Below are 26,405 nucleotides of genomic sequence, written 5' to 3'. Positions count from 1 at the left end.
TAATGAATGGATGAGCATGGTGGAGTAATTTCATGGAACTATTCTGTAACTATAGTTATGTTTAGTCAATTTGTATGTTCTGTAGGTTTAAAATGTGTACAGTTTAGTTATGAAATATAATATAATACTACACAGCTGCTAATAGAAAGCCAATGAAAGCATCACTGGTTTTAATTTGTTTGCAGTTGGCTATAGTATTTAAGCCCTGGATAGGATAATAGTCTTTCCACTCAAAGCACCTCCAGCTATTGGCACGTAATCACAAAACTTTAGGACCGTTAGGAATGTGGTGTAAAGCCCATTTTGATTAATTCAATCAAGCTTGCAGTTCATTAAACCCATTTAAACTGTTCAAGATAAGGGTTTGTTTATTCTCCTTTTCGAAGAATAAACACTTAAAAAAACAGTCATTAAAATATTCTTACAAACATGGTCCACATGCACAAAAATAAAAAAAGAAGTTGAACAAAGCACACTGAGGTCTTCCCATCTCCACTGCAGGTGCAGTGTATATTTGGGGAATTTGCCACTGAATGAAAACAGAGTTGTGGTTTTGGTGGTTACTATCAGCAATGCCTTTTTACCTAGATGGCAATTTCCTTACTGTATAGTTTATGTGCTACACTGCCACAGGCCACAGGTTAGCCAGAACTAACTTATGCCATGTTTCAATCCGTACCATGGAACCAATCAATAAAACAGTCTCATCTAGTTCCAATATCAAACTGGGACTGACACCAATTCCATCTGCAGTCTACAATCTAATCTAAAACAGGATGTTACAGATAAAAAGATCTATGTATTAAGTTTTTGTATAATTACGATTTATACATTCTATTGACTACCTTTGCGTTCTGCCTACCTATTGTTATCTGCAGTCTGAGGTTTTATACATCCTTCCTTGCATCCTTCTTATTGGACACTCATGAGGTAACTTCCTCGATCAGTCCTCTTGAGGAAACTGAGGATAATGGAGTCTTATCTCAAAACGGTTTGATCTTGGGCTGCTGCCAATGGAACAGAAAGGGACTGGTTTGAAATAGTTCTCAAATCCCAGTGGCAGATGGAAACGTGGCATTCTGATTAATGTCAAGTGGATACATGATGGAACACCAAAACCTGACTTAAATCCAACCTACAGTGACGGCTCTAATTAATAAAATGAAGCCAAGCGACGAGATGGCAAGTACTGGGTCAATATTGCTTGTGATGGTGTTATGTGGCTGGAACCTATTCAGGCATCTATTAAGAACCAATTAATATTGACATGCTGATGGTTTCTGAAAAAGAATAAAGGCTGTCATTGCAATAGATATTATGGGTCTGATTTTCAAAAGTGGCAAAATAAGAACTAGGTCGTGAAACGATTTTTAATACCTGATTTATGCACCTAAATCAAGTTGTTTATATTTTTAAGGGTTCAACAGGTGGATACATGATGAATTTTATATCAACCCTTTGAAAGCCATATGTTTCGTGACCCAAATCAAGTTTTAAAAATCACTTTGTGACCTAGTTCTTATTTTGCTCCTTTTGAAACTCAGGCCCTATGTGTCCATGTTGTGGGTTGATGCTTCTTTCACTAGGTATGTAACACAGAAAAACACAAATATGCAAATATTTAAACTGAGTGTACCCACTTAGAGAGTCAGTCAGGGAAAAGACATACAGTAATGAATTGATACATTGCACATCCATAGATGCACTTAGGAGACAATCTGATCAATTTACATCCTGACTGGTATAAACCACAGCTGAATTTACAGTATTAATGCTTTAATTAATGCTCCCAAATTCATGCCAGGTTATGCAGTATGTGGGATCCTGATACCTGCTGCACAGGACATGCGTTTATAGTGTGGCAGCAGGATTAATGGGCTTGATCATTGCTAAATTAAAGTCCTTGACAATAACCTTGTCAATCTTGTTAATTTTATGCTTGCTTACGTGGTACACCTTTAGAAAACAAAAGGCTTTACATTAAAAAATAAAGACACAGCAAAAGATGATACACATTGGACCTTCTGGGCAACTATGTTCAGGACATTTTGCCATTTAGCTATATTTTATTTATTTTAAGTTATAATGCTGCAGTGTCCCATATAGTTTTAAGAATGCTTTTACTAGATTGTACTGTAGTTCCTCTTAAATGTTATCAGTATACAAAAACCCTAATACACTGGAATACTGTGCTGTGTTGGTAAAAGGTGTTGCACATTTTGCTTGTCCTGCTCTATAGGGATACTGTGAGTCATTCTGTTATCTAACTGAGGGTTATGTGTGTTACTGAAGTCTTCATTCATAGATTATGACTAAACTAATTCCCATAGACCAAACCTGACCTCAGTGCATTACCAAATGAATTAAAATGTAAAATATATATTACATATATAATGTACTTGATTGAAGAATGAAGGGCTTTCCAAAATCTACACGTTCTGGTGGATAACAACTAATTATTAAAAAAACCCCAGATAATTTACCCTTAGGGCTGAGCTTTGTAAATAGGACCCAATACATAGCTGTCTACTTTAAGGTGTGTTGATTGCATTGTAACAAAATGCACAAAGCAGCAATAACTTATGGAAACCTGGCAACTTTTTTAATCCATGATGTGTCCAGTCAATAATTGCCATCGACCATCAATTAAATTAGAAGCTGCCTAAGATATAAAAAAAAATACTTTGTATTGATTTCATGTTTTAATGAATCTCTTGAGCTGTAATTGTATAGTAAGATAAACTGATCACATGCACTATATTATAATGAAACCCTTACACTGTGAATTTAATTGAGAACTACAGACTAGTTGATAAACACGTAGAAAAAAACACAGCTAAAACAAACAATCAAACGTTGCATGAATAATTCTTGTGGAACAGTACCAATTCTAAAAATCGGTCCATCGGATGAGACGTAAAACCGATGTCCTATTGTAAGTGACTCTGCAGCATCAGTTGTTGATGCATAGTTCACCCCCTAGGCTCTGTAAGTCACTTTGGATAAAAGTGTCTGCTAAATGACTAATTCATAAAAATTAATAATACAAAATACAGTCTAAGCATGTATATAGTAAGGCAATCAGGTACAGCATGTGCTTTTCAAATTGTTTGAAGATCCCTACAGTACAGTATGTGCTGAAAAGTTCAAACACAAAACGTCTGCTATACTGCAAAGTTGTTTTTCTATGCAGTACAACACTATTTGGCCTCAGAAACACTCTACAGTAATTTATACATGATCACGCAATGCCAGTAACGTTAGCTTTCCAATCCCCCTCCACATGACATTGGAATAAAATATACATCTGTAACTTTGCTTTTACATACTTGAAGTGACTCCCAAAGGGACTGATTTTAAAAATCAGTTGTAACAGACACTTACATAAGAATTCAAATCACGCTTGAAATTACATATGCCGGTAAGAGCGATCGCATTTGCTTTACTTGGAGGTGGCATCATTATTTTGAATGGGCTTCAAAGCTCCTCACAGTCTCATTGGAAGTGACCAAGAGGTTGTGTGAACAGAAGATACTAAGAATAATACAGCAGTAAAACAAGCATTTTAGTAATAAATTTCCCCTGCCTTGGCTAAATATTCAAAATGATGGTGAAAAAGAGTATTACAGAATAGAATAAAATAAGAGTGATCAATGAACTGTTTAATCCCAATTTTCTAAGCAATTCTCAGGAGATATGCAAAAATGTAAGTGTGACACACAGATGTACAGATGTACAGACAATAACGTATATTCACAATAGCTATATAATGTTACTAGTACCAAAGTTTCATGTCAATTGAATAAGTAGTTCTCTAGATATACTGTATGCAAAAAAGTGTGAAGTGACATTAACATTATTTACATATAACCGCCTCCACCCCCCCTTTCGCATGGGACTTCACCCCCAGCGGGCGATAATAAAGTTGAGGTTTGTGACAAAAAATAATTGAATGGTTCTTGTGTATAATATTCTTTTTTTGTTTGGCTGATATCTGCAAAAAGTGCAGTAACAGTACATATTCCTACCCACACCAAAACTGTAAGCTGACTTTTATAAGCATGTGTGACAGGTGTAAATAGTGTGTGGGGGAATGCAAGGTTGGCAGGGATGGGGTTAAATCTGTCCCTGCCAGCAATCACAGGTTAATTGGGGCGTGGCAGGGCCAGGTTTAAGGGGGGGGGGGGGGGGGGAGGCAACCGGGACATTTGTCCAGGGCCCTGGGCTGCGAGGGGGCCCACAGTCCAGGTTAAAATAAATAAATGAATAAATAAAAATCGCTATTTTACAGTTTGAAATTCAGTTCAGTTTTTATACCTCCACTAGGCCCGCCTCCCGACCACTCAGAGAGAGGGAGAGAACACACCCTCACCCAACCTCTCTGTGTCATCGCCATGATTGACAGGCGGATCCTACAGGGCTCCAAACCCCTCCCCTACAGAATCATGCATACGCCAGATAGCCAGTACAGATCTCTCCCCGTTACAGTACTGTATTTGTGAATTAAAATTGTGCATTAACGCTAAATTTGCAGATTTCTGTGTCTCTGAGTCTCTCTACCTGCCGGTAACAGCTTGGCCATGATGCTACCCTGTCACAGTCCCATTCAGAATGACATATGAGCATTCATGAGATACAACAATGTCTTACATTCAAGTTCAAAGTGGGACAAAGCCATCATGGGCACTGGAAACTGGAAGTGTAATGTTGAACTCTATGGCACATTTAACATGAGCTTCTTCAATAAAGCTGGACATACAGTAGAATGTGTACAAAACAAAGTGCAAGTTGGTGAAGCATGAATTAGACTAGAACCTGCACTTAATTTTAATATATTTTTATAATCCGTCCCACATAGGAAGGATAGGTCTGAAATATTAATATCTATTATTCATAAGAAATGGGGACCCAGGGGCTTATTTAGTAAAAGCACTACCGCAGGGCTTGAATCTCCTGAGTTGCTAGTCTTGGCCGGAGACCCACTGTGAAAACAAAATTTTCCTTGTCTCCAAGACTCAGTAGCTTGGCAACATTCGTTGCTTAGGTTTGGAAATAGGCATTTGGCTTGACAGTGGAAATGGAGAGTGTCTTTAGATCTTCTGTCCCCATGGTTAGAAATTGGGTTGCAGCAGTGAGATGACATTCAAATTTAGAATTTCAAATCAGGTAGAAAAGGTGGTAAAAATACTGTATGCATTATCTAAGGCATTAAACACACTAACTACTGTAACTGAAAACAATTTATTGACATGGTTCCCAACATCACAATATTCATGAATGTTTGCTAACAGTTTTGGATATTTTTATTTTAAGATATCCTGCACCACCTCACAATCTCCACATTCAGGCTTTCATTCAGTCCTGTACTTCAGGGAGTTCACAATAGCACAGGTGGTTGCAGTTAAATGCTCTGTATACAGATGGGGTAGAGTGCAATGAGCTGTGAGTGCACTTCTCTGCTCTTCAGCACTGTTTCTACAATTAACAGAAGAGTCATGACTGCACTACTTTTTTATAGAATACAGTTGACAACTACAGCATTTTTGGGTTGGTCAGCTGTAATGCACAGCTCAATTTAGCTCTAATTAAATTTACAGTGTCCACACAGCTATGTGGAGTAATAAAATTGACTTCTTCTCTGGTGTGCCCACAAAAAATCAATACGCTAGCCCTATAACCCTATCAGCAGTAGCTGATCAGCAAAATTCTGTGAAGGAAGCTTAACCTCCTTCCTATTCTTAGTGTAGCAATTGGCAGAATAGCTAATATGTCTGAATGAATTAGACGCCAGGTACAGAAGGTAAAGAAAGTTCACACAGAGAAGCTAGATGTAGCCTTATGAGAAATTGATTTTTTTGTTTTTATTATTCGCATTATTATACAATTTAAACATTGATTTTCCACTGCATTTTTAGAAAACCTATACATATAACTGTGAATATCATTAAAAGGTTCAAATTATAAATTGGATGAGATTTACAAACCAATTTAGAAAAGTCCAGTGTAATAATTTCAGCACACATTCATCGAGAACATCACAATGTACCCAAGATATCATGCTACGACCGGACACCCTCTGCTTAGAATAAAAATAAACTGTAGTATACCATGGTACTTGTTATAGCATGGCAATGTTCAATGAAGACAAATAAAACTATGGTAGAAGTAGGCAAGTATGAGGGGTCCCCGAGTGGCTCATCCAGTTAAAGCACTGCTGCAGGGAGCGCAGGATGAGTCATACAGCTTGGACGACGCCGGTTAGCGTCTGGGCTTTGTAAAGAGGCCGAACTTTGCTGGGGACTCCGAACGGGGCGTCACATTGGCTCTGACACTCCCGGGGTCGGGGATGGGAAACCGGCAGGGACTCTTTCTCCTCATCGCACAACAGCAAACCCTACTGGCCAGACACAGAGTACATTCAGAGTAAAAGCAATTCTGGCTTTAGGCTTGTGAGATCGGAGGACGCTCGCACGCCCTCAGAACGTCTGTGCTGTGTGGGGACCCTCTGCGATGAGGAGAAAAAACATAATTGGACATTCCAAACTGTGGGAAAAATAAATAAAAATAATAATTGGCCACTCTAAATTAAAAAAAAAAGTAGGCAAGTATGGTAATGCAATTAAAAAAAAAATTCTAACTATGGTAAATGGTAAATATATAGTATATGCACATTAAACTGCATTTTCATGTATTTTCATTGTATCTGGATTTTAGTGATTCAGATGTATCTAAATGAATAAAAAATTATAACCTGATGAAATAAATAATTAAGCTTTATAGACTACAAAGAAAGCATCATTGAAGGACCACCCAAAGCCACTTTAACTAGTTACATGTAAAGGCTGTCAATATGCTTCCCTTTTCTATTACTGAGAGTGCCTGTTACAGACACATGTCACTATATATCAATCACAGTGGCCAAAACATGATTTAGCCCACGTGTGAGCATACAGTAACAATATGTAATGCTTTTTATGAAGTGGACCAATACTACATTTAACTTGGTGAGGCAACCAATCAGAATCGTCTCTTCAAAGTTATTTGTCTCACTAAGGTTCAGAGCAGTGCACAGGAAGGAAATTTAAACTTACTCTGGCTGGCTACGGTAACCTGACGCTCAGCGCTTCTGCAGGGAACACACTGAGAGAAAAGCTGCATGGGGAATTAGGGAAAAAGAAAGGAAAAACCTGTTTTAATTTTTTAATTCAGGCTGAATTGCACAGATGTTTTATATATATATATATATATATATATATATATATATATATATATATATATATATATATATATATATATATATATATATATAATTTTTAACAGGTTATTCTTTGACATGGATTACTTTCAAACTCTGTTTATGGCCTCTTCACAACCATTTCTTTAGATAGAACCTTGAACTCAGTCTGTCAATTACAGCAGTACAGTACACCACTGGATTGGAATGTAAGCAAAGACACATTTCAAGCCATTTAATATTTCTCTCTTTAATATTTACACAGTTATAAAAGGTTACCAGGTATAAGGCCTTGAGAGTGCTCATTATCTGTGACTTTAAAAGTGAGCATCAACAAAGCCACCCAAGTTGAGTGACGACGTCTGTATTGATGACAACGCTAATAACACTGTGTCGCTTTGTGATCCTTACTCACGTCAGCTATGTTGTTTCCATGCCTTAATGGCCCAACGCAATTGCAAAAACTAGATGGCCCTCAATGTTTTAATTTATCTTGTACATATAAGTTGAAACAAAAATTAATTTGAAAACAAAAATGATTTTGTACTGTTGAGTTAGCGAAAGCCTATTTTAGCATTAACACATCGAGAGGTGCAATCTTGTCAGAGTTTCTATTGCTGTTGTTGCCTAAGAACAACCACTCTGCAGCCACATGACTATGAACTTTTGTTCTCTGTGTGTTCTAAAGGACCCAGTGGACCAGTTGTTTACATCAAATGTAATTGTTACCTGTCACCTGCTTCAAGCCTTACACCCTTGTCAGAGCAGCCCTGTCACTCATGTGTGCCTTTAAGTCATAAAGGCTAATTACTCACTGTTTGTTTCACATCACAGCCCTAGACAAGCGAAAGGTAACAAAGACGCCTATCTCAGATAAGTATCTTGATATTTTAGAATTTTTAAATATGTCAGTGTTAAATGACAAAATAACTGTGGCATCTGTTTTTCTGGGTAAAATGTTTTGGTTTTTTTTTGGAGTATCTGTTCAGGGGGGCATAAATTAATGTGGCAGCTGGGCTTAATTCTAGATACACCCTCAAGGGCCGTCAGCAAACCGCATGTGTATCACAGTGGAAAGACACCAGGTTTGATGGTACATTATGTGCTACAAGGTGTGGCCACTTGATTGGGAATGAGGGAGTTCATCTCAGTGCTAAATGCCCCACCCCTCCTATAAAAGTTTATTGAGGTATATATGGTAAAAGCATAGCAAAGTGTCTAGTAGTAAAATATAGAAAGAAAAATCATCACATAATGGTATAGCATGGTTCATAGTACATCATGGTAAATCATTTAAGTATGGTAAAGCATAGTAAATTGACAAATCTCCATGCAAATTTACAATTAAAAGGATTGCTTTATACAGCACTGCTTTACACACAGTAGATGGACACATCAGGGGCATGCCACTGCAAACAAACATACTAAAACTTAGATACTAAGATTTCATTTTAAAACACATATACACTGTATTGCGCCTCTAAAAGTTTTGATTGAATATCACGACAAAATAGTAATGAGGCGGAGTATTTGTTTGATCTGATTGGCTAGCAAACCATTAAAAATAAAACAGAAATAAATTGACATTCAATATCCTCATTTCGATAGAATTGCTCAAATATTCTCACATCAGTAATTTACCCAAATTCTCTTCTACTGAACAGCCAATATAGATGAGCTTTTCAGGTGTCCTGCAGGTGGTGTAAAATAAATGAAAGGCATCATTCAGGAGGTGAAGGAGGCTTTAATTTAAAGATTTGGATCAGTGACTATTCATGTTATCTAGCTGAGTGTGCCCCACAGCCTTAAATGTAATTAAAATTTGTATGTGATAAATACATCTATGTATTTATTTAACTAACTAGCATAAGATATTAAAGTTTAACCAGTATCTTGAGTGAGTAAAAATGATAAATAACAGCTTTTCTCAGCATACGATATTGCTTTTTGTGTTAACATAAAACATAACTTGGCTGCAAAAATTTGCATTTAAAAACATTTTTACTGATACAGCTTCAGGGGTAAGAAATAATCAAATAAATGTGCTTTCTTGAAGAAAATATATCAGACTGTCCAACCAAGAAAATGTACAGTACTTCACAAGGAAACCAGGCAATAAATCTAAAATTTGAATCGGAATGTGTGTGGAAGCATAGAAGTTAGAAAAGTTGTTCTGCATGTGCATGAATGCATATTTACAGCAGGGACAGTTTAATCAGTGAGCTTCATGGTAGAGGCAGCAAGAGGCCAGACAACAACATAAATGAATCATATATATACTGTATACGTGAAGAGTGACCAATAACGTGTGGAAAGTCTGTCACATAGATACTATTGTTAATCAGAAACTGAAAAAGGACATAAAATTATCTATTGGATGAACCTGTCAGCTATATTAAATGTTGAAAAAAATGTGGAAAGGTTTATTTTACCATTAGGAAAAGAGATAAACTTCTCAGCATGTTTATGTTAAAGAAATCTTGGAAACACATTGTGGAAAACCAGCTGGAAATACATTTCTCGACTTTGGAGTGTTAGCCCGAAGAAAGAGAGTGTATCTTATGAGTACCTTAGTATATTATTTATTTCTTAACAGACGCCCTTATCCAGGGCGACTTACAATTGTTACAAGATATCACATTATTGATACATATAATTACCCATTTATACAGTTGGGTTTTTACCGGAGCAATCTAGGTAAAGTAGCTTGCTCAAGGGTATAGCAGCAGTGTTCCCCACCTGGGATTGAACCCACGTCCCTCCGGTCAAGAGTCCAGAGCCCTAACCACTACTCCACACTGCTCATGATATCCATATTGTGAACAGAAAATGAGCAGCATTGTGGAAGGAAGTGTGTAAAAATACTGTAAACTGCCGTTTTATAATTATATATAGAAATATAGCAACTTTTTTTAGTTTTCACTTTGCGTTGTTCTAAATCCAGTCATAAAATTGGTTATGACTCACTATTGATGTTAAATGTAACCTGATATATATGGTATATTTAAATGTATTCTTCTTCTTCTTTAGTCTTGTTGTCAATTTCTGTTTCATGTGTCACATCCTGGCGACTTTTTAAAACTTAAAAGTTTAAAGCACCCCTGTGGCCTCTAAGGACTTTCAAACATGTCTTCTCTCTGAATACCGCAGGTACACTTGAGTTTAACTGTTACCTGCCCCCCTTTAGTGAATGCTGTAAATACATCAGCAGGAAATGTGGTATTTCTGTGGTATTTCTTACAGTACATTGACTGGGGCCAGGGTGAGGTAGTCCAGATAACTGTGATAATTCATACTCAAACCATTTCTCTTTAAGGTACAGTATTTTCCAACAAAGGATTATTTAAATATACAAATAAATACCTCTGGGAGGAAGTTGCATTTCTTGCATGGTGTTTAAATATTTATATGAGTGGATTGACCTGAGAGGAAGTATCTTTTGGAAAGCAAAACTAGAAATGAAAATGTATAATCAACTTTCTGCCTCTGTTATGAGCAATAGCCATTTCAAGAATATTAATGCAGGTATGTATCTGACATTGTTAGGAACACCATTAGTGAATTAGTGTTCCTCACTAAGTATGATGCAATACCCAAGACACCTTTCACAAGGGTGAAAAACAATCTTGGTCTTGTGAGAACAAGCCCGATTCTTCCTCCTGGGGGAAATGAGTGAGATATTGAGCGAAAACAATGGAAAATATGACACGACAACATCCTCAATTTAAATCTTTCTGCGATTGAATAATTTAGACTAGCTTTAAGCATATTGTTGTTTTTTTTTTTTATATATAAAGTACAATAAAACAGTTAATTGCAAGAAACTAAATGTTAATTTATTGAATTAAAAGTGGGCCCTAGTTGTTTGTTTCAACAATACCATTCATGATTATGTTAATGAGACAGCGGTGGTGCTGCCTGTTGTACCAGAAACAATGAAGTATGCATGTAACAGCCTCACAGAGCAGTTATATGATAACCCGCACACTGGTAACCAAGTGATTACCTGGGAGGCTTGTTCACTCATCCAGGTGGTTGCTAAGGACAGTATTATGGCAGATTTAGCAATTCTAGTATATTGCCTAGTTAAGCACCGTTGCTACTCTGCAGGTTACTTATTATGTACAGTAGGTATTATTGGCTTAGTTAAGATGACAAAGCATCTCTGTGCAATGGACTACATTTTTGAAAGGATAAAAAAAAAATCTTAAACTTAAAGGGGTGTACTCTTTATTATCTGTTGAAAAGAAAGGAATATTTCTCACTTTTGAATACAATGATTTGAAGCACCCCCCACACCCCCCCACCTCCCCCCCTACCCAGTGTATCCGGCAAATAACCTGCACCCTCATGCTTCCCTCAGAGATGCATTAAATCCTTTGATGATGAAATTGAATATTTCCCGAGGGGTTCTGAAAGCTGCTTTGCATGCAACATGGTTTTGCTGGTTCACTAATTAGCATACTTTCATTTGAGTCATACTGGAGTTTGGATTGTAAGAAATGTAAAAAGAAAAATACAAATTATAATAGCCTTAATAAGAACGCCTATTTCATGTGAAAGACAAACACATTTGGTACCAAATTATATATATATATCTTTATCAGAGTTCCCAAGATCAGGTGCTCTTAAACTGCTTACATCAAGAACAGGTTTTTTTTTTTTTTTATCCTAGCAAGTTTTAAAAAAAGAGACCCCAGCCCATAGATGAAAGAAAGCAGGATAGCTCCATTGAAAAGCAACATCTCATTCCATTGTTATACAATTGTTATACAATTTACCATAGACTATCCTATTTTTTAATATGCTTAACCATACCTCTCTGGGTTTTATAATGCTTACCTATGCTTTACCATGCTTTCATTATGCTTCATTACACTTTGCTATGTTTTAACTTTGGGAAATGTTTAAAAGGGATTTCGAATAGAGTTTCTGTACCTTAAGCTAAAATTAATGCAATATTTAAATATTTTTAAGATTTCAAGTTCGGCTAATCTAATAAGAAAGAGATTTGGTCCACTCTATACACTTTGTTTGCTTTCATCACAAATACCACAGGGTTACACATGGCTATGCAGCTCATTTTATAGCACTTTTAATACTATTTCCATGTTTTAATGACCTGTCTGGTGTATTGAGAAACTCCAACCAAGGTAGTGACTTCATTAGAATGTTGTCAGTAAATGAGGTCCCATTTACTGACAAATGCTACCATGGCGATGGGTGGAGAACAAGAGCTACTATTCCCTTTAAACACAGGGCATTACTGATAAAGATATAATGCAGTGTTGTTCACGTTCAATTGACTACCAGAAGTACAAATAAAACTCACAACTTCACAGTTTATGCAGCAAGTCTATTATAAAAAAGACTCTCGCCCAGAAAGTTCTGGTAGGCTCAGATAACTCCCAGTCCTAATTAGTACTGTTCTCACTGGTCCTCTGGGCATTGCAGAACTGGAAGTGTTATTAAGTTCTGCTCAGTTTTCTTTCTTTTGGGAGGAAGTCGCTGTTGTAGTTGTTATTTGCTCGGCTCACAGTGCCTGTACATCCTCTTCACAGGTCTGGAGCAGATGACGACCCTCTTAAAGGACTAAAAACTAAAAGAATTTGTATGTGACACTTTGATATGAGGGCTTGTTTGTGGCACACTTCACAGGCAACTGGTATTTTTTTAACAAAAGTACTGTTTAGCCTGAAGGTTAAAAAATTGGAATTGTGCTATAGTTCTTGTACAGTCAAGGTGACTTTTGTAACCCACGGGCTATAGTTTAGCCATTTCACACAAAAAACAGAGACACTATTTGTTTTTTTCTGGTTTTAAGGAAGCAACTGTGCATGTCAAGAATAATCTCTTGGAACTTCCTCCCTGCCTCGTGTCCAATGAGCAAAGTCAATTAATGTGCATATGTTCAAACCCTAAGGCAAATACAGAGTTCCTCCAAAAGACACGCTGAAAGCCAAATGTAATACTGTGCATCCTGGCACTATGTTCTTCCCAAACAAATGTGAACCAATGATTTAGGCAAAACAAACATATAAATAAATAAATAAATAAATAAATGCTGTTAAAATAAAACTGCTTACTAAATTGTTTTTTTTTCTAGAATTCAAAAATATTTGAATGTACCCTTTCATAATGATCAAGCTAATATGTGAGGCACTTTCTACTGTATTTCTTATAAATTACAAAGGGGGTTTCCTATTATATATATAAAAAAAGAAATATATAACTAGGTGAACTCTGGACTGCACTGTACATTTTTTTACATATTTTTGGATGTTGGATGGATTAGTGAACAGGCCTCTCCACTGATCCACTTTGATACTTGTGTGTGGGTTACCATCACCACAGCGATTCAGCTTCTCAAAGTCACCCTCAACACCTTGTGCGCAGCGGGGTTCTGGTGTTAAAAGATCTGTGTATAATAGTTATCTCGATATTACTGTTCTTCAAAAAAGGGAGGGAGATATTACTATGCCATAAATCGGACATTAATTCAACAACAAACAGGATGAAGATTGCATTTTCAGGTGACACTAGGGTGAGTTTTAAAACCAGCAAACCACATGACAGAATGCACAGGACCGGATTGATCACTGCATCACCAGACAATAATCTCCACTTGATTTTGATTTTAGGCCTCTCAAACGGGCAGTAATTCCACATGCAACTGATATATATATATATATATATATATATATATATATATATATATATATATATATATATATCACGGTCATCAGCTTGTATACATCAGACTGATAGCTTTACTTTAGAATTAACAGCCATTGTGGGGGATGTATGATACTGACAAACTTGTTCAATGATGAAACTTTCCTTTCTCCTCTAAAAAACACTACTCCGTGAATTGAACTATCAGTTCCAAAGTGGTTTTCGAATGAGTAAGCACAGTCCATTAATCACCATTTGACTCATGGGAAAGGTGGCTTCTCCAGGGTGGCTGCTGAGGCATACTAGTTTAGAGAGGGACTGGCATTGCGCACTAGGGCAATAGCTGCCTCTGGAAAGTAAATGAGTACTTCAATTTCCTGTTCTGTCAATCATCATTTTGAATATTATCCCTTGCCCCCTTCACACACTTGCAGCAGAATAGAAAACAGAGATGAACAAAATTTGGTAATTTCTTTTAAATTTCTTTATTTTATTATTTTGAGGCTCTTCTGTAAAAAAAGAAATGTTGTACCTAAGTGGGTATGAATAATGGTGAATAATGGTGTTATTTGCAGCATTAAAATAATAATAATAATAATAATAATAATAATAATAATAATAATTGTTATTATTATTATTATTATTAATATTATTGAACACCTGCAGATAATATACTATGACTATGCAGAATATAACATTAACTTTGTCAAGTTTCATTAAAATCAAGCGCCTCTGTGCCTCTGTGTAGTTGTAGTTTCTCTGAACATTTTGTATTTTTTCTTCTCCAGTGTTTTTGCTAACTGGTCATTTTATTCCCCTCCTCAAAGTGATTGTGGACCATTAGGTTTTAATTATACAACAAAGTACAATGAACATAATTTACTCTATTTTTAAAATCATTAAATAAAATAAGTGAATAAGTGTGAATAACTGTATTAATAACCATTGTTTAATTATTTGAACATTGCATTGTCATTGTGTGTGAAATAGTTCAGCTTGGTAGATCTGAACTGGAGTTTTTACTATGTGGTTTGCACTTCACAGTAAAATTCATGACTGGACACTAAGAAGTGTAATTAAATATATAGGGTATGTAAATATAGAACAATTTGAGGAAATAGCCACAACTTCTGGCTGGTGCAGCTTATCTATCAACCAATCAGATTGGTGTATTTTTGTAAGCCTTTTTACTTTTTTTTGTATATCATTTTATTTTCATACAAACTTTTATTTTTGTAGTTCCATTATTAGCCCTTTTATCCCTTTTGTGTCTTTAATAAAACAAAACACATCTTTCAGGGTAAAACAAGTTTATAACAGCCTAGAGATGTCAAATGCAAGGTCTCATGTGGATTTGTTTGTTGGTATACTTGTAATTGGTCCTGAAGGGGTTAATGGAAAAAAATTGCACAACAATAACACGCTTGTTTACAGCTTTGAAAATCACCCTGTGTGTGTGTGTGAAAGAGAAGCAGACAATGGAGGTAGCCAGGGAACTACTGGACTAAATAAACATTAATTAAAACTGACATTAATTAAAAATATGAGTGGGAAAATAATTTGAATATTGTATATATACACAGAGAAGTTCTCACTAATATAGTGATTTTTTTTTTTTTTTTTTGGCAATAAAAGTCTGAGAAAGAACAGAGAAAATACTTTCATAATAACTATTTAAATTATTAACAATCATATTTTTATTTTAAACCATGAATTAAATGCAGCAATAATGCAATGTTGCCTATGGGAATGCAGTAATGAATTGTGACATTCATAAGACTTAGGCGAATTACCTTGTAAAGTGGTTTGAAAAGTAAATAACGTGCATAGAGAATAAAGGGTTAATTAAAACATGCTGTATCCAACTCAAACGATGACCCTCAGACAGTGCACACACACACACACACACACACACACACACACACACACACACACACACACCCATACATACAACTACAGTAAAAACTGCAGTCATCTAGAATTTTCACAGCCCACCAACAAATTAATTTGATGCTCATTCAAAAAAAAAAAAACATGTTGATGTCACATCTCTAGGGTGCCAGGGGGCAGTAGCAATACACAAACTCGTTAAAGACTAAACTGGGCTCTGAAAACATTTTTGTCATCCAGAAGATGTCACTGTTGTACAGAGTTTGTACCCTACAATAATACTACTGCACTAAGAAAACTCACACTGATGTCCTGATCTGTGGTAGATAATGTTTGAAGGTAACTTGAAAGTACAAAAAAAAGACCTTGTTCTATATGAGCATTGTTATTTTTTAAAAGATAAAAAATAAACCTTATATACAAACAGCCCACTGTAATATTGACTGTACCATGCTAAAACTATGAATTTACTGTTCTTCACCATGGTGGATAATTATTTTCCATACTGATTTATGATATACAGATACTAGGTTTGCATGTTCTTTGCTTTAATTGTGTGCTTCACTGACAATGCTTTTTTATGCTTTCACTGTGTAGTTTATTATAGCTCAGTAAACCTTTATAAGGGTACTTAGTCAATAGTGCTCACCACAGACTAGGTAATCTTACTATAATGTTGCTAAGGGCCTGGCAGATCAGAAGAACCATACCCAGCATGCACTGTGTATTTATAGAGCTGTTCATAACTATTGGCATCCTTGGTATGATTACAAAAACAAACTTGGTGGTTGAAATAATTCAATAAAACAGCGACAGCCTAATACAGTATGAAGCAATTCTATATGGCACATTTTAAAAATGTTTATTATGTTAACATTGAATCAGGTTTGTGCTGATAAGGCCTGGGCAGTGGACACCTTTCTCTGCCCCAGTTCAAATGAAAGTCAACTAAATACCCTGGGAATACCCTGGAAAGTCAATAAAGAATAGTGTTGAGAACAGAATGAGTAAAATACTGTGATGTTTATACGGTAGAGCAAAAGGCACAGTTAATTACTGTAGTGTAATTAACTGTGCCTTTTTTTAAATTATTAAAACGGTGTAGTGGGAAACTGGTTGTACTTTTGGAATAATACAATCATATACAATTCAGCAACTGCTTTCTTATTTTTCAATATGTATTGTTATATTGTTCATAAAAAATAATATTGTTTTAATTATGATTTTACACAATGTGATAACTAGTTACAGTTAGTCAAAAATAAATCTACAAATCATAGTATTACCTAACAAATATATATCAAGATACTATTCAGCTAGATTTTGATTTACACTTTTTTCTTTGTTAACATAACCCTTCACCACTTGGCAGGTATGTATTGCTGCCTCAAAGGTTCATTGTTGCTGCTATGTTTACTTAAAGTTGCTATGGTTAAAACTGCCTTCATGTACTTATCTTAGGGAGATTGCCAAGTTGTTGCCAAGTCCTAGCAACTGTTTTGTGACTGACAGCTATTTGACAAACATTATTCACGAATGGATTCTTCTTTTCCAATTTGTTTAAGTGCACTGGCTCAAAGTGAAAATGCTCCCTGAGTCCAGTGTCTAATATATGGTTATTGATTATGTCATGTGTTAGTCTCATTCTTCAGGGCATTCGTTCAGGGATATATTTACATGTGTGCACAAATACTTTCCAGATATTGGGCCCATAAAAAGTATGAAATAAGCAGAAGGGGGGGGGGGGGGATCATGTTTAAGATGTGATATACAGATAATGGTAAGTTAGGAATAAAAGTTATTTATTTGATACATTTTGCCTTTAACAATCTGGCCTGTTTTTTGTATCTTGGCACTCTCCGCCTCACAGGCATATTTTGTTTCTCCTCATAGTCATTTTTTTTTTTCAAGTTCACAAATCAATATATATTTTAAGTTGTCACATTTTTATAAAATCATATTACCTAGCAGAGTAATGTTTTTAAAGGACACGCAAAGTTCAAATAAGAATATCATAACATTTCTTAGGGAACATTTTGTCAGATCATTAAACATATAGCTGCTCCACTCAAAACGGGCTCCTGAAGATGCCAAGTCCCTGTGGAATTGTCCTAAAATAACTTTAACCTTGCTACAACATGAAAGATCACTCTATGTATGGGTAAAAGCATGTGGACTGGTTAGCTGCATTTATTTAATTAATTCAAACACAAAATTATGAGCTGGCAGTATAGGTTTTCAAAATGGCTTTGCTTATGCTTGGAATTGTTTTTTTTTTTTTTTTTTTATAGATTTAAAAACAAAAAAAATCAAAATAACAAACAAATACTGTCTTTCAGCTATTGTACTATTTTTATTGATAACACCACAAGCAGTTTTACAGCAAATTCTAACGACTTACCTAAACAACTGGTAATATATTTATTTTTGATACATGTAATACAGAATAAAAACTAGACTTCCCGCATTCATCATACACTGTATGGCACATTTATTTTATTTTGCATTTATAATAACATGTTGCACGCTATGGCAACTTAGTATAATAAAATAATGAGCACTTTTTTTATTAGAGGACTACGGATAACAGATCCTACTTGAAGGAACTGTATTAAATTAAAAGAATAGAACAAGACTTACAATTACAGGGTAATGAAGTCATTGAGCAAGGGAGAAGGGCTTACCTGGAAATGTGATTTCATGACTTCAACACTGTGCATTACATGCAGTTTGCATCTGGGTAAGATTGGTATTTGCTTGCTTAGTTTTTAACAATTGAGCAACATAATCCTTCCCTGCCTTGAAGCAAATTAGTATTTAAATGCAGGCTAGTTTACGACTTCTCCCCTATGATACACAGCACACAACTGGTCTGCTTCTATCTGGAATTAAGCATTCTTCTTTACTAGACTGCAATTCAACTGAAGAAACAGATTCAGAAAAAAGATGTGTGTCTCTTTGATAACCAGTTTGACCAGCACATTAAAATCACCACATACTATCTACAGTAATCTACTAAGAACAAACAACAAACAACGAAAGAATTGTAATCATAAATCCACTGTCAGGTCAAAACATTCAAATGATCTTGATCCACATTAAGAATTCTATAATGTTAAGTTGGTATGTTGTATGTTCAATGACATTGACCCACTTTTTATGAATAACCTTAGCAGTATTAACTGCATTGTCTATCACAGTACATTAAGTAAAACATTAAATAAATAAATAAATAAATAAATAAATAAATAAATAAATAAGTTCTACTCACTTTAACAGCAACACTTACCATTAGCTACATCCTTCTTCTCTTTAGTCTTAGCTGTTTCACCTCTTACTGAGCCCAAGTAAGGGTAGGAATTCTGCAACCAAGGCAGCTGCTGTCTTTAGGGGTGCAATTCTTTAAACAAAAAATAATTCCATTCTGTTCCTTCTGTATTTGTGTACTACGTGGTTGTATTATATACAGCACTGTCTGCTGCAAGCACAACGAGAAGAGAATAAAAAATAAGGTAACATTACAGTGAACGTAAACTTACCACCCAAGCTGTGACGTCTTAAACTGGGCTCTTTAGCTGCCGGCTGGGGACTTACTCAGATGTCCTTGCTGGACAAGGAATGTCACAGTAAGCCAAATTACTGGGAAAAAAGGAAAACGCTGGGAAATTCAGAAACAGATGTCATTTGTTGTTAGACATACATTTGTAATGCCTCACACTAGAAAAGTTATCACATTAATGTGCCAGCCATGGAGGATAAAGAGGGTAATACTGTACTAGGTCTGTATAGCAAATCCCCACTGGTTCATCCCTTATAAAAGTTTACCACTGTATTTTTTGCAGTTTTCCCATGCTTTTCCCATAGTTATACTATGCATTTACCATAGTTCACCCCGGTTTGCCATGTTAAATAATGTGCTTTACCATACCCTGCTAACTTATGTTTTGCTATGCGTTCATTATGCTTTATTACAATTTGTTTTATTACACTTTGCTATGCTTTTACTGTGGTAAACTTCTATAAAGGATCGATTGGCTCATAAGTTGATGATCAATTAAATATCACAAGGCATCATTGTGATGCCCTCTGTTGGTGACAGATATCTTTTCCAAAGCATATTGATAAACCCCCCAGTTAACCCTGTAACGTTACACATCCATACCCATGACATATTCTTGAAAACATTATAGCGTGGCTCTTTTGTGAGTCTGTGTAGGAAGCGCCAGCGCCTGTTCAAAACCTGCTACAATAGGTTAATACCTCCAGCTGCCCCTTTCTCTCTTGAGTGGTAAGAAACGCAAGTGCAAGAAGTATGTCATAAGATGCAGGTTCAACTGTACATATTCTAAATCCTTTTAGTTAAAAGAAGAGCAACATATGCAATTGACAATGTTGAGTTCCATTCAATATATATTTAACTGTTAACAGTCTTTTGAATATAATCGAATGGGAGAGAATGTGTGATATAATTCATATCAGTAATTGTTTTATTCCACATCGTGGAATTTCAAAATCCCCAATGTGTTTCCAGGAAATCATCGTGAAAATGCATTTAGAGAAAGTAATACATTTCCTATTAAATACATCATTTAAAGTTGTAATGAATCCTACAAAGCTAGTGGTCTCTGCTTTGTCACGGTCAGTAGGGTACTGTAAATGTGAGAAAAAAAAAACTAAAAGGAAACAACTTATCTGTAAATGTACATTCTGGATATCTGAGTGAACAATTTGTGTATTCCACTTAGAAAAAGTAAAGTAATAGCAACTTTGAAAGTCAGTCCCAAAGAGCTTTTTTTAATATTTAAGATTATTCATGCATATTTAAACATATTACCTGTTTTCTTGCTGAACTTGTTTAACTTGCACGCTCTTGTATATACCAAACGAAAGCTATTCATCTTTTCCCGACTGCTGTCATAGCAACCTCACATGACGAACTGAAAACACACTGCAGTCTATCTATCTACAAGACTGCAGCGAAGCTGTTCACTGTGTAACGGCAGATAAGAGTGCAGCACCGAGATTCCACTGATTTCTCTGGGCTTTATGATGCATCGTGCTTATCAACCTGTACTGCCGTGTGGAAACAAATACCTGCAAGAAAAATGGGACAAAACATATTATGATGAACACAGAAAAAAGGTAAATTAAAACATCCATGCACCCTTTCATGTTTCTGGGCGATTATGGTTTGTACCAGTACACTGTCAAATAAATTTTAACACAGCATGTGTGCGCTTGTTCTGGTGCTGTATTTCTAATTTGCAATTATCTTAATGTCTCTTCATTGTTATTTGATGCATTGTCGATATCGTTTTAAATATAATTTAAATAAATATAATTTAAAGCACAGCTTCACTGTTGCTCTTAATACAATCACTAAATTAATGTAAATAACAATTGTTATAAAATGAATATAGACTGAATGATTATAGAAAGATTATTACACAAAATATAAAAGGGTCTTCGCAATTCAATTAATACTGTAGATACCCACTACATGTATCAGGGCACCATGACAACTGGGGAGCAGCACGATAAGAAAGTGAAATTATTTTTGGAAACCATGCAGTGAATGAAGCATGTTCATATAAAAGGAATGCTTTTAAAGTTGTTTTTTTCTAAGGGAAATGAGCCATATTTACTACACTTTTTCAAGGAACCATGACATTCTCATTAAGATTTTTTTTCTTCAGTTTTTTTTTTTTTTTTTTTTTTTTTTTTTAAACACTACCAGCTATTTCTGGACTGAAACCAGTCTTTCAGTTCCACTTTGAAAAAAGAAAGTGATGGGAACTTCATATGGTACATGAGCTAAGTCACTCTGGCCAATTTGACCTCAAGCACAAGGTACATAGATTCTATTGCAGTTATTGTTTTTAATTATACAGTATACTGGTATATTTTCAAACACTTTAGGTGAAGTCAGCAAAACCTATGGTGAACACGACCACTCCACAAACATATGGCCATCTTCATCTCAAAATGAAAAAGCTCAAGGTAATAATTACATTATCGTTAATATTACAAGTAGTTATATTAAGGACTTAAGGCTTCAACTGTGATTGTGTTTACCTGATAGTAAATATATATTACAGTACCACGTTTTATGACATGCTAATGTTCTCCACTAGATGGCAAGAGCAGCTTACTATTCTTAACAGTAAATTCCAGGAAGCGTCAAGCAATAGTAGCATAAACCAACATTTTACTATGTTGCTCTGTTAGTAAAAAAAAAAAAAAAACATTGACTAAAAATGATGTTTGCATGGGTTTTGTGAAGCTGGAGGAAGAACGGCTGTCTACTATTGAACGTGACAACAGCATGCTGCTGGAGAAGATGTCTAACATTATGAGGACCAGGGGTCGCATCGACAACAAAAATGACTATGAGAATAAAAGGTACCACAATATCAGGGTAACATTACAGTTTCTATAATACAATATTGCGATATATATATATATATATATATATATATATATATATATATATATATATATATATATATATATATATATATATATATATCACTTATAATGCAGTATGTTTCAGGGAAAATACCTTCTTGTATGTATTTTCGTTTTTACAGTATCGTTGCTATATATAATTAAGTAAAAGTAAATATTTATCCCTGATGAAAACGATACATTCCGTGCCAATTAAAGAAAGCCCTTGGATAGAGACAGGTTTTGTTTTCCAGGGTGCTTCTTTAACACTCGGAAAGGGGAATGTAATCCCTGCTTTGCCATCAGCCTGAACAGAGAGAAAAGGCAGCAGGAGCTGCTCCGAGTGACCCGAGAGAACCACAACATCCTGGAGCGGCTCTCGAGCTGCGGGCCTCAATACAGCGTGAAGAGGTGGCACGAGGACTGGCAGAGGAATGAGAAATACATGGAAAACATTGCCCGCTACCCCCGGGGCTGCGACAGTGCACAACACAACAAGGTGCAAAGAACATGCCCTTATCAGTGTTTACCATCGTAAAAGCATAGCAAAGTGAAATAAAGCATACTGAAAGCATGACAAAGCATAGGTAAAAAATATGGCAAACCATGGTGAACTATGGGAAATGCATGGTATAACCACCTCTAGTCAGAGTGTCCACCTTTGATACGCTAATGTATTTTTATATTTATATTTCATATTCTTTTTTTTTTTAGAATAAATCCAGAGCAGCTAGGAAAAACAATGAGCTGAACAAGCATGAATCACAAGATAGAGGAGGTGAAGAGGGAGTAGAAGGTACTGGCGTTGAGGAAACCAAAGAGCGACCTGAAACCGAAGGCAAACATGAAGATGAGGACAAACCTGAAAAAGGGGACAAACATGAGAATGAGGACAAAAGTGAAAGCAAAGATAAACATGAACATGAAGACAAACAGGAAGAAGGGGACAAACGTGAAAACAAAGTGAACTAGAATGCATCTCAGTGAGGCAACATGGTGAAATACTGCGAAGCAGTCATTAACAGGGTCATATGAAATAGCACAATATGCTTGGAGCTTTATAGTAGTTGATTTCAGTGCAATATCATTTGGGTATTTGAGCAAAGCCTTACGTACTAGAATGTGAAGAGAATGAAAGTAACATTAACCATATGCAGTTTTACAGAAATCTTGAATAATAATAATAATAATAATAATAATAATAATAATAATAATAATAATAATCGTAGAAATGTGTGCATTCCTATTTGTTTTGTTTTTTTGTTACTAACTTATGTTTGGTTATAGGGGCACTGTACCTGACTAAACAAATACCTTTTCCATAACCTTGTTCTTGACACTTCTGTCAATTACTGAAGAGTGTGACACATTGCATGATAATCCACCCCATTACAAGAAATTAAACAACACTCACTTGAAAGGTTTGAAAAGCATTTTACCTGCCTATTGTTCTCACTGTGCTAATCACCTGTATATGTTTATTTTAACACTTTAATTCTCAGAGAAAAGGTTTCTTCAAAAACTTCTACATCACGTTAGTTAATTTAGTGCAAGTGGTACCAATGGATTTATACAACCATTGTATAGAGCTGATTCCTAGGCTGTGAATAATGTGGTAAAGCAGTAGAGATGAAAGGTTAGCAACAAATTCACATCTCCAGTTTCCACTTGATTTAATCCAAGGTCTTATTGTGTTCCTACTTTTATTTTCATTTTGCTCCAGGTGGCTACTTACCTCCAGATACTGATCTTGTTTCCATGGGGATGCTGTCAAAACAAAGCTTTATTGTCAGTTGATGGAAGCTTAGTAACTGGTCCCTTGAAGGTTTAGCATAAACATGTCAAAGTGTTAAGAAAAGCAAAGTTCACCCAATTCTACAAATGATTTTATATCTTGCTGAATACATATCGGATTTATTTGAAGTAACCATTGATTAATGATGCCCTTGTTAGTGTAGTCATCATGAACAGTCTTACCATAAGTTAACATACATACTTTATTTTATTAAATGCCTTATAGAAACCATTATAATGACAATTTGTTTTATTAATTTAATATACACAAAAAGTATTATGTGTAATGTTGAAAATGTAGAAATTGTTGACTGTGGCATTAAGATTCAGGTCCACAGGTTTCTACAGGGATTATACATTAAACATTTGCATCACCAGAACCATATACCATACCAAGACAATGATAAACCATTGCAAACCCAAACTGGACATTTGCTATACAAATGACAAACTGACAACAGACAGAACAGTGTTTTTCACAGAAAAGAAACTATAACCGAAAGGTGTTACATATGCACTAAAAAAAAATGATGTACTCATTATTGCACTTGTTTTGAAAAGAGATTTCCCCCCATAAGTGACATATTAACTGTCCAAAATAAGTAAATATTTTGGAGCCAGCTATTTTAATTTACTAAACCAAACATATTTTATATATCTACATGACTTAAGGAACCTCCTGGTCAACAGTATGGCTCTTCCAACCCAAAATGGTGAACAGCTGTATGCTACAAGTATGTGATCAGCTACTTTGTTTTATGTGTGTTTCTCCTTCAGATTTGTCAAGCAGGCCCTTTAAGCATTATAATATATGAATGTAAACCGTTTCTGATTTTTCTTTTGCTGTAAACAAGGTTTTTTTGTTCACTCCTGTGGGGCTATGCCCACTCTGAACATATTAAGCTTTTTGAAACACTTAATTCTAATGTCTCTGGAAAAAAACATAAATTACAGGGCAAAAACAAACTCATTGCGAAGGTGGAAATGTTCATCAGCCATTGAGGAAACCATATGACAAGTGAGCATTCTTGAGAAGAGGTGACTTAATTCTGAGGCACTGAATATGTATTCTGTGACCAGGAAAACCACTGGCTACAATGCTGAGAAGAACCACACCGCCAGTAAATTGTAATGCTTAAAGAGCCAGCAAACAGCCATGTATCTGTCCAGAGCCATAGTGGACAAAGTGTCTGTCTCACTCCTCATGCAGGTTTTCATGAAAATATTGCAAACTGAACACACAGGCCTCACAATTTGAACTTGGTAAGAATACACGGCAGTTATCACACACTTCAAACTGAAATAGCTGATGTTACTCAGCAGCAAATTAACCAAGAGCACATTTGAGTTCTTCTTTAAATACAGTATCAGAGAGGATCACATACAGGATGCAGCCTCCAAAAATGATCAGTGTGATGCAACCCACTCCTGAAACGAGGGCCTGAATAGAGTAGTGCAAAGCAGAGTTGCTGTGACTACTGTAGGCTGTGGCATTGAGCACACTCAGATTGTTGGGGCTGGAGAAAGGTGAAATGTTGGACACTGCCATTTTAGTGAGCTCTCCTGAAGGGGCAGCAGTTCTGTGAAGTAAGTTTAAGCAAACCGATTAAAACTGCAAACCAATTCAAAATACTCAGAACCATACAAATGAAAAAATATATAGTTCAGATCTGTCCCCATTGTCATTGATAAGTATAGTCATGTCACAGGTGTGACAAGTATAGTTAATTCAGCCCTTTCTGGGTTTTTTTTTATTATTATTTAACCACTTTATTTACTTCGATTTATTTTGTACTTATCACAATTATGATTTGCACGTGTGATTCTAGTTTTAATGCAACATGTCATTCTCTGTTCCTGCTGAGACGGGAAGTGGCCTATGTGGATCATCACTCAGTAGAGGGACTTGGCTGGGACTTTTTAATATATTTTAATAGGTTGTAGTTAGTTGTCTTATTGTCTAATTTAGGGTTTCGTTTTATTTTCTTATTAATTTTATGGCGGCTGTCTTTTAGTTTGTTTACTGGCATCTGGAATAAAATTTCGAAATATATTTCTGTCTCTGTGGTTGTACACTGGTGCTGCTCCCCCGAATATAAAGAACCTGAATATGAAATTCCTCCAGTCACAGTCAGCCAGTTGAAATTAATTTCTGATTTATGGTTGAGAAACAAGGGCTGTAACAAAAAGTGGTCATATCCACACCCATATATGGTCATTTTAATGTGCCACTATAGGGTTAAAACTGAGGTTACTGGCGGTAGGGTACTTGGCGGTGTCTGCTGCCTAGTAGAAAAGTGCCAGTTAGTCCTTTAACCCATTTGTCATTATTTGTTAGGCCTGCTGTTTTATGAGTATTTTGAAC

At 35.6% G+C, this 26,405-nt stretch overlaps 1 protein-coding gene and 1 long non-coding RNA gene across 2 annotated transcripts; one reads left to right on the top strand and one right to left on the bottom strand.

Moving 5' to 3' along the window:
• Positions 1-5,845: 5,845 nt before the first annotated feature.
• Positions 5,846-20,714, bottom strand: LOC117405521 (uncharacterized). Its single transcript, XR_004544868.2, has 5 exons — positions 20,634-20,714; positions 19,339-19,438; positions 19,089-19,199; positions 7,092-7,152; positions 5,846-6,543 (listed from the first exon to the last, which is right to left on the bottom strand). It is a non-coding gene; the product is annotated as an uncharacterized LOC117405521 (long non-coding RNA).
• A 29-nt stretch (positions 20,715-20,743) lies between these two features.
• LOC117405520 (sperm axonemal maintenance protein CFAP97D1-like) lies at positions 20,744-24,272 on the top strand. Its single transcript, XM_059029996.1, has 5 exons — positions 20,744-20,941; positions 21,719-21,799; positions 22,083-22,201; positions 22,553-22,745; positions 22,961-24,272. Exons 1-5 carry the CDS (start codon positions 20,846-20,848, stop codon positions 23,216-23,218), a joined length of 747 nt encoding a protein of 248 aa, XP_058885979.1. The 5' UTR covers positions 20,744-20,845; the 3' UTR covers positions 23,219-24,272.
• The last annotated feature ends 2,133 nt before the right edge of the window (positions 24,273-26,405 follow it).

Source organism: Acipenser ruthenus, chromosome 9 (assembly GCF_902713425.1).
Source record: "Acipenser ruthenus chromosome 9, fAciRut3.2 maternal haplotype, whole genome shotgun sequence".
NCBI lineage: Eukaryota > Metazoa > Chordata > Actinopteri > Acipenseriformes > Acipenseridae > Acipenser > Acipenser ruthenus.
This window is presented reverse-complemented; position numbering and strand designations above follow the sequence as displayed.